The 8,598-nt window shown below is 47.6% G+C and overlaps 1 protein-coding gene across 1 annotated transcript; it reads left to right on the forward strand.

Annotated features, from left to right (window-relative positions):
• The first annotated feature begins 4,139 nt into the window (after window positions 1-4,139).
• lft1 (lefty1) lies at window positions 4,140-6,129 on the forward strand. The gene is made up of 4 exons (XM_037449728.2): window positions 4,140-4,443; window positions 4,639-4,885; window positions 5,042-5,281; window positions 5,617-6,129. Exons 1-4 carry the CDS (start codon window positions 4,179-4,181, stop codon window positions 5,939-5,941), a joined length of 1,077 nt encoding a protein of 358 aa, XP_037305625.2. The 5' UTR covers window positions 4,140-4,178; the 3' UTR covers window positions 5,942-6,129.
• The last annotated feature ends 2,469 nt before the right edge of the window (window positions 6,130-8,598 follow it).

Genomic DNA, 8,598 nt, shown 5'->3' on the forward strand with positions numbered 1-8,598 from the left:
GACAACAGTGACCGCTGTCCCTTTGGATGAACCTACGCAACGCACATCAATCAATGCAGCCTGTAGTGAGACCTGATAGCTGTTGCAGTGGGACACATTCACACAATCTCCAGACAATACACAGCCATGTTTGCCATGTGTGTGCGTGTCTATATTTGGTCATTAGTCATCTCCTGCCCCTTGGCCCGCTCTCATTGGTCAGAGCAGACACTAAAAGCAAACTCTTTATACATAAATGAACTTGTTTAGCTTGGAGTTCTATTTTCTGATGACCCGTTGTTCCTGCAGGTTGTCACACGCACAGACCCATACATGAGGATGAATCCTGCCCCTGTGCTTGTATCACCAATAACAGTGGTGTTATGAATCATTAATAAAGTACAGGAGTAAACAGGGATAGTTCCCAGTATCAGCCAGCTATCGCCGTCCTTGTGAGGTGCTTATCGCCAATCAAAGTACATCTTTTAATGGCTAACGGCCTGCAGCTGAATGGTTTGGGGGGGGGGGGTCTGTGCTGCACACACCAGCCAACATGCCAACTTAAGAGGGTTCTAGCTACTCCCGGCAGAAGAAAAGCACAAACACACACACACACACAAACATTGTTGATAAAATGTTGCGTGTAAGCGACAGGAAACTTAATTAAACACGTGTGCTTTGACAGTGCAGGAACACGATTAATAACTCACACCAATGTGACAAATGCTTTGTTGTTATTTAGTTCCATTTTGATGTGAATTAATAGGATTTTTCATCATCATTCAATTTATCTTTAAGTTTAATTTTAAGCAACCAAGTAAAACTATGAAGAATATATATTTAAAATACATTAGAATTCGTTGGAAATAGATTACATTCATTTGGGAGACACCTGTACACACTAGAAGCAGCAGTGATAGTGACTAGGATGATGATTAATATCCCTATGATGAATATGACTATTTTGACTGAAAGCAGGGAGACAGGCATACAAATCATAAATATATCTTGTATTTATTTTCCACATTCCTAAATGCCACCGTTGCAGAGGGTTAAAAAAAGAAATACAATATACAAAAATACAACAGTGCAGTAACGTCTTCTAGAATGTGTTCTTATTTGTGGATGCGTTTCTTCATTGACTCAAGTTCCACAAGGCACATGGTTTTTAGGGTGGATGTTCCCTTTCCAGCGTCACCAGAGCGCCCCCTGCCGTACGAACAGCCTCCATGCGGCCGGTCACCGCTGTGTGTTGGGAGGAGGAGGAGGAGTCCACACATATTGTGTGTATTTAAGCAGGATCTTATCTATTTCCCCTTGGGAACATGGATGCATTTCTACTATTAATAGGCTGTACATTTTAGTTTAGAACTCAACTCTGCAGGCATTTAACTGGTCCTCCCCCAGAACCTAAAAACACGTGTCAGTTAAACGTATTCAGTTGTTTTTGGATCACCAACAGTCTCGCCTGTGTCGATTCATTAAACGTGAATGAAAATATGAATTGTTGGTCCTATCTAATCACGTCTGATCCTATTTGGGTAAGTCTGCGCGGGGGTTAAACCCTCTGTCTCCGTGCTGATTGTCCGCCATCAGATGCGTGAAATGTAATTAGAGTGGCGTGCACTCTGTCTACATGTTGACGCCAGTGAGCAATACTTTGTGTTGCTGTGTATCGTCCCCCCCCCCCACAGACTGATGATCGGCTGCGATCCAGACTGCGTGCGTCTTTCTGACATCTGCAGCTGCGCTGAAAATAAAAAAAAGGAGGAGGGGGGTCCGGGGGAGCATTAAGGTGCAAAATACAGCGGGGGTTCATGTCCCCAAATATTTGATAAAGAGATGAAGCAGGCAATAGCAGATCAGGAAGTCGGAAACCACGCAGCCATGTGAATAATGAGGAATTTGCGCTGACCACCAACACAAGTTCAATATTGACTCTTCGGCGCATGCCCCCCCCCCCCCCCCCCCTCTCGTTGCCCGGGAGACACCGCACGAGATGCGGGTGTCTAGTGTACAAACAACCCGTCTGAGGCCAGCCTGTGGGGGCTCCCTGTAATATTTGTCTCAAGTAGCTGCAAGTCTGCAAACAGCAGCCCCAGTGAGCAAAGGGGAGGCCATGTTTCACAAATGGAAGGGAATGACCTATAAATTGGACCGCTTTTGAATGCAAATGCTTGGATGTTAATTAACACCTGAGTTGTTGATTGTGGGAGCTTGTTGGCCTTTGATTGAAAAGAAATGGCACCTGGGAGTATCATATGGAGCTTTGAACTGGGCAACTAGTCTTTGATTGGCATGGGAAGGAAGAAAGACTGAGAAATATCACACAAAGGGCATCTTAATTTCCCAAATTAGGGGTTGTAATGTGATGGAGAGAGAATAACACGGGGTTAGACCTGGCTGCTGGCTGGACTGGACAATGTCTGCGCTCTGAATTCACATGTCTGCACGGACCGACGTCCGGTGGAGCCGAGGGATTAGACTCCATGGAGTTCTACTTCTTTCTTAAAACTTAAAACAAAAAAGAACAATGAGAGGAAACATTCATGCAAACATCACTTATCAGTATGCGACTGTGGCATTATTCTTTTACAAAATGGTATGGATTTGTTTCTTATGTTTTAAGACTCATTTAGATTTTCTCCTTAAAACAACTCTTTGACTGAAAACCGTCCATCATGGATGAGACCGAGGATTATCCAACATTAGCAACATCTGATGCAGATTTACTTTCCTCATTCATCAACCAAAAACAACAGCACCAGGTTGCAGTGATGCTGTTAGTCGTCTCTCTGCGCACACATTTGTCCGGTGGTGTGAAACGCGGTGCATGCTGGGACCGTAGCGTGCTCCACCAGGTCCGCGGCAGATCATAATTTGTCTCGCGTGTAAGCTGCGGCGAGCTGAGGTCTGGCAGTCATCTGTCATTTGCTCTTCCTGTGTGCCCCTTCAGTCTGTCTGACATCTCTAAGCAAACACGGCCCAATACACAACCACAGGCCGGGCCTTCTGGGCAGCCAGCGAGAGCACCTCTCTTCTAATGTTTGTGTGACAAAAAAGCCAAAGGCAAATCCTCGCAATGGAATCAGATAATCACCAACCTGTGAAGAGCCTGCCCCAATCCACATCCACCACCGGCCCCCTGGATTAGCTGTCTGTTTGGCTAATAATTTTAATCTGCCCGTGACGGCCGAGAATGGGCGACAGGGCTCGGAATAAACATCTAATCCTCTGGTCCCCCTCCTCCCGTTCGTAGAGCTCTGCACCACTTCGTCCTCGTCCCCTTTGTTGTAAACTGGGGGCCAAAAGTGAACCGCCTGGTTCTGTTGTGTGGCCCGATCTTTGGTCCACTTTTATGCCAGAGAAAAAAATTGCTCCCGGGCCACCCAGAAAGAGATAAGGCCGCTGTGTGACAGACTGACGCCAGACTGACATTGTCCAGTGGAATGTACACGTCGGAGTGCGAGGTGTGTGTGTGCAGACAAGGGTTCTACTGAAGACCGAGGGCCCCTTCAGGTTCACAGGGTCAGGAGATGTCTGTCTGGGACGCATGTGGAGAACCCAACACACTTCAGAGCGAAGCGCCCAGAATAAACCCGAGGAACTGCCCCTAAATGAAAAGCGCTCTTCCGACTTTGGGTAATCAGACGGATGGCTTGTTGACCGAAAGAATCCTGTTTGCGGTCACTTACACGTCGCTGGTCCTTGTATAGTGACAATAACAATAAAGCATGACAAATCACGTTCTCCCATTTTCCTTCGGGGCAGCGGACATCCATGATTGGAACTTTGTAGTGCATTCGGTTTTCCAAAATACAGGAGCGAGTTTATAAATAAACAAAGGGCCAAAATAAATGGTGATGCGAGCGTCTGGTTTCCTACAATCCAGATGAGTCCAAAAGACCTCATTTATTTCCACTATGAAGCATGTATTTTTTGTAGTTTTTTATGAAACGACGGTGAACTATACGAGTGTACTTGCTGCTGTTTGAAGTATGGCCACTTAGATATCCTGTCCAGGATGGGGCTGTATTGTCGCACCTTTGTTCTGATAAGGGCCCCCTGCCCCCATTGACCAAGTGTGAACGACTGGGAGGGCCGCTCCGATATAAGAGGCCGCAGGAGTGTCAGGGGGACACTGTCTGTCTGTGGGCGACTCGTGCTACCGCGCTGCCGTTTATCACACCCAACTCAACATGGATTTCCTCCGCGCTTGTGTCCTCTGCGGCGTCTTCCTCGGCTGCGCCATGGCCTTTACGCACCAGGATATGAAGGAAGCGCTGCTGCACAAACTCGGGTTGGATGAAGTTCCAATGATCCATAAGAGGGATCTGGAGAATCTGGTTGTTCCGGCGCACATCAGAAACAAGTACGCGTCCATGCTGAAGATGCACCAGAGCAGGAGACGCAGGTCTCTCCCCAGCCTGGCGGGCATCCTCAGGGGAATCCCCGGCAATGCAGGTAAGGAGCGTTTCCGTCTCAGTAACACATGGCCTGACATTTTAAACACTTCCAACGGAAATAACTGTGACACAGATCCCGGTTCAACTTAACGGTTGTTTCCGTGCGTAACCGTGACCCGACGCGGCCAAACGGTGATGTTACGTCCCTCGGAGGAGACCATTGACTCACACAGTGTATCGCTCCGTCTTGTAGATATTTCCGGGGAGTTTGTGTATTCTGACACCACTCGGCAACGCATGGTGTTCGAGATGGAGTCGAGGATCCCGGATAACAGCGAGGTGACCATGGCGGAGCTGAAGCTCTACCAGCGGGCTTCCTTCCACAAGCGCTTCGCGGCGGAGAGGAAGACGCACCGGCCCGTCAACAACGCCCGGGTCAGCATCTACTGGGTGGAGGTGATGCCCAACGGATCCAACCGGACATCACTGGTCGACTCACGGTAAGGGGCCGATTCATCTGCATATCTTAATGAGTGACATCTCCTCACGCACGTCTCAGCGGCTTCTCCTCGGCACAATAATTCAATTGCGTTCCTCTCCAGGAAATATCCATTTGTTTTCTTCTTTTAACTCGCCCTTATCTCCCGCGTTCACAGGTTGATCCCCATTCACGAGACCGGCTGGAAGAGCTTTGATGTGACACAGGCGTTGCACTATTGGTCCAAGAGCCAGCAGAAGACACCTATGCACATGGAGGTGTGGATCGAGGGCGAGAGACCCGGCAGCTACGCAGCAGAGGTGGCCAAGAGTGTCCGCTTTACCACCCAGGAGCAGACGGACAACACCTTGGGAAGGCCCGAGCTCATCCTCTACACACTCAACCTCGAGGAATACGGGTAAGGGCGCAAGCTTTTGATATACAGGATATTGTATCGGTGTGGCAATTGCCCCCCCCCCCTTTTTTTATTTTAGCCGTCACCATTTGCATTCGTCATTGAATTTGCAGCAGTGTTGCACGCGGGCGTCAAGTTAAGAGTCCGGAAAGCACGTGGAGTGAATTCAAGGGTGATCTCACACCTGATCCTTTATGACGGAGTTATTGCTATAGAATGGAGATGTAATGGCGTCTAATGGTGCAGCTCGAGAAGCGTTGACTTGTGGAAGAAAGAAAGCTTGAGACCTCCCTCTAACTTCTCTCCTTCCTTATTTCCTTCCTTCCTTCCTTCCTCAGTTCTCGCGGCGACTGCGACGTGCAGCAAAACAAAGACACCTGCTGCAGGGAGCAGTACTTCATCGACTTCCGCGCGCTCACCTGGACCCAGTACTGGATCATCGAGCCGGCGGGGTACCAGGCCTTCAGGTGCACCGGAGGCTGCAAGCAGCCCAGGCGCAACTACGGCTTCGGGGAGAGGCGGTGCACGGTGTCGGAGAGCGCCCCGCTGCCCATCATGTACCTGGTGAAGAAGGGGGACTACACGGAGATAGAAGTGGCCGAGTTCCCCAACATGATCGTAGAGAGGTGCGCGTGCACCATGGACAACGTCTCCATAGTGTGAAGGAACATTCGGCGAGGTGTTGATATATTTAATGTTCCTGAACAAAGTACTTTCTATTTAAATGGACATTTACTGGAAGTTTCTCACGCGACATCAAACTCCATCTCCTCCCACAAGCACTTTTATATATTTTGTACATTTTTTATATTTTTCTGGGAAATTCACATTTGTATGAGTTGTGTTGAACCTGCAGCAATTTTCCGAGTTCTGCCTCATATGTTCTATTTTTTTTCAAGGTGTACATAATATGGATGAGTTTATGTTTGGAAATAAAATATTTAGTTTCACTCTGGTCCTTGTGCCTCCTGCTGCCTGGGCCCCATTCTCATTCATGAGCACATTCTCATGCAGGCCTCCTCCGCCTCCTCTTCATTTACACTCACAGCAAATACGAGAGCAGAGCCAATCATTTGCCTAATGACTTGTAGCATTTGTCATGCTTGGGCCCAACCGACCCATAATGCTTTGTTTGCGGTGGGAAGGATACACGGCCACATACGAAGGAACGTGAAGTCACTTCGCATTAAGCCCCAGTGTTTAGACCGGGCCAAACATTGCTAATCAGGCCCAGTAGCTAATGCTGTGTTTGCTGTCTGAGGGGGGGTCCTGTCACCCGCTAATATGCTGCTGGTGGAGGTAAACAGCCTCTGTCTGGGAGGGAAGTGGATTCTACTCCCCCCATCACACAGAGTACTACTATTTATAACATAAGAAAGATTTTTTTTCTTTCTTGTGTGAGCACATTAAAGAGCATCAGAGAAATGGAAAGATTGGAGAGATGGACCTGATCTTAAGGTGTGTCGTGTGTAGTCTGGAGCCACAGTGAAGAGGTTTAATTACTTCTACACTGAAGGACTGTGGTACATGTCCTGTCAACAAAGACCGATTCAGAATATCCAGTGAAGACGTGCTAACTAAAGCAAAACCTCCTTAAGCAGCTTAGTCGTTGGATCCAAGAGCCGAGGACGGGTCGGCACTGGTTGACCCTTTAATAGTCAGAAGTTCATGAAGTCGTTACTACTGAAGTTCACAGGAACACACGGCCCTGGCTACAGTGCTGAAGAGAAACCTTTCATTATTTATATGCTTTAAGGCGGTCTCCCCAAACTGGACCCTTCTAAATGAGTAGAACGCCATTGTTCAAGCTTCCACAGTTTGCTTTAAGTTGGGGGTTGGATGGTTGATACCAAGAGGAGAACTTCCTCCCAGTCGCCATTCTCCTTTCCAGCACCACTCTCAAAGAGCCTGCAGAAGTATCGACTGATATATTGAGACACGATACTGAACTAAAAGAAGGAATCACCTCTTTACACGCGGCTATAGCGCTAATCAGATAAGCAGCGACGGTAGAAACCTTTGCCAGAAACAGCACATTCCGATAATAGGAACTCAAAGGGTATCAGAGAGTTCTGTGGAAACACTGTTAAACGTTCGATCCCAGTTCCATCCACCAGAACCAGGTGGAAACTAGGTTTCTATTCACTAGGACAGAAACCAATTCAATATAATAAGGGGCAGTATCACACATTATCTACCTGCAGAGGGAGAGCACAGCTGCACTCTGCAAACGTACCACTAGATGCAGCTAAATCCTACAATAAGACCACTGAGAAACACTCAAAACAAGTCCGCTTAAATATTATGACAGTTACAAATTAGGGCGTGTGTGTAAGGATATAACGTTAACGTTTGACTACTTTTTAGTCCCAAGTCAGCCTTCAGAGCTGCACACACAGCCACGAGGAAGGATCCCTCCGAGGCTAAATGAGAAAAGTGTGTCTGCTGTGTGTCCCCTTAGATGAATGTTTTGGAATCAAATACAAAATACTTGTGCCAGAAAATGTATCAAAACACAATACACTTAGTATTTAAAATATAGGAAATACTTTTTCTGGATTTTACATTTTCTCACAGGTAAAGCGCAGCATTCAGGTTTCATTTCCACAAAGTTTTGGTGAACGAACATAAAGGAAGAACTCTGAAACTCAATTCAACTCAACTCTCCTCCACTCTCTTCACTGGTTACCAGTGGCTGCCTCCTCCAGTTCAAAGCATTGGTTCTCAGGTAGCATGCTGTGAATGGATGGGGTCCAGTCCCCATCCAGGACATGGTCAAACCCTCCATCCCAACCCACACCCTCCACTCTGCATCAAGCTGCTTGTGGCCTTCTGCTGGGCCTTCGCCACCAGGTGGAATGTGTTCAGGGACCAAGTGCAGGAGACAGCGTCTTCTGCAGTGCAGGGACAATGGGGCTGGATTGTTGCAGGGACAGGTCTTCAGGCTGCCTTGGGGACGTTGACCACCCCCCCCCCCCCCCTGGGCTGCAGGAGGAAGGGTCTGCTCCTCTTCCAGCTGGTTCTTATCAGCTGTTGCTCCATTTTTGAAACCATCAACTCAATTGTACGATGTTCATAAAACACATTTGCACACCTGTGATTTGGATTCTAGGAAGAGTTGTGGCTTAGAGGTCCCATACGGCAGAAGATAAGTCCTTGTTTCTTTCTATAGTGTTGGGTGTTTCAGAGAGACTACAGACGTATTTGGACAAATAGGAATCTTTTTGTGTTGCCACCTTGAGGCACAAAATCAAACCAAATCTGGATATTCCCAAAGCAGAAAAAAACATTTCACTGTAACAAAGCACAAAGTCAGCATG

This window comes from Pungitius pungitius, chromosome 20, assembly GCF_949316345.1.
Source record: "Pungitius pungitius chromosome 20, fPunPun2.1, whole genome shotgun sequence".
In the NCBI taxonomy this organism is placed as follows: Eukaryota; Metazoa; Chordata; class Actinopteri; order Perciformes; family Gasterosteidae; genus Pungitius; species Pungitius pungitius.

Bases quoted from the DNA above. Each gene is read 5' to 3' on its own strand.
- lft1 (XM_037449728.2), top strand. From the start codon at position 4,179: ATGGATTTCCTCCGCGCTTGTGTCCTCTGCGGCGTCTTCCTCGGCTGC. The intron at 4,444-4,638 runs GTAAGGAGCGTT...TCCGTCTTGTAG, and splicing joins GGGAATCCCCGGCAATGCAG to ATATTTCCGGGGAGTTTGTG. The intron at 5,282-5,616 runs GTAAGGGCGCAA...TTCCTTCCTCAG, and splicing joins CTCAACCTCGAGGAATACGG to TTCTCGCGGCGACTGCGACG.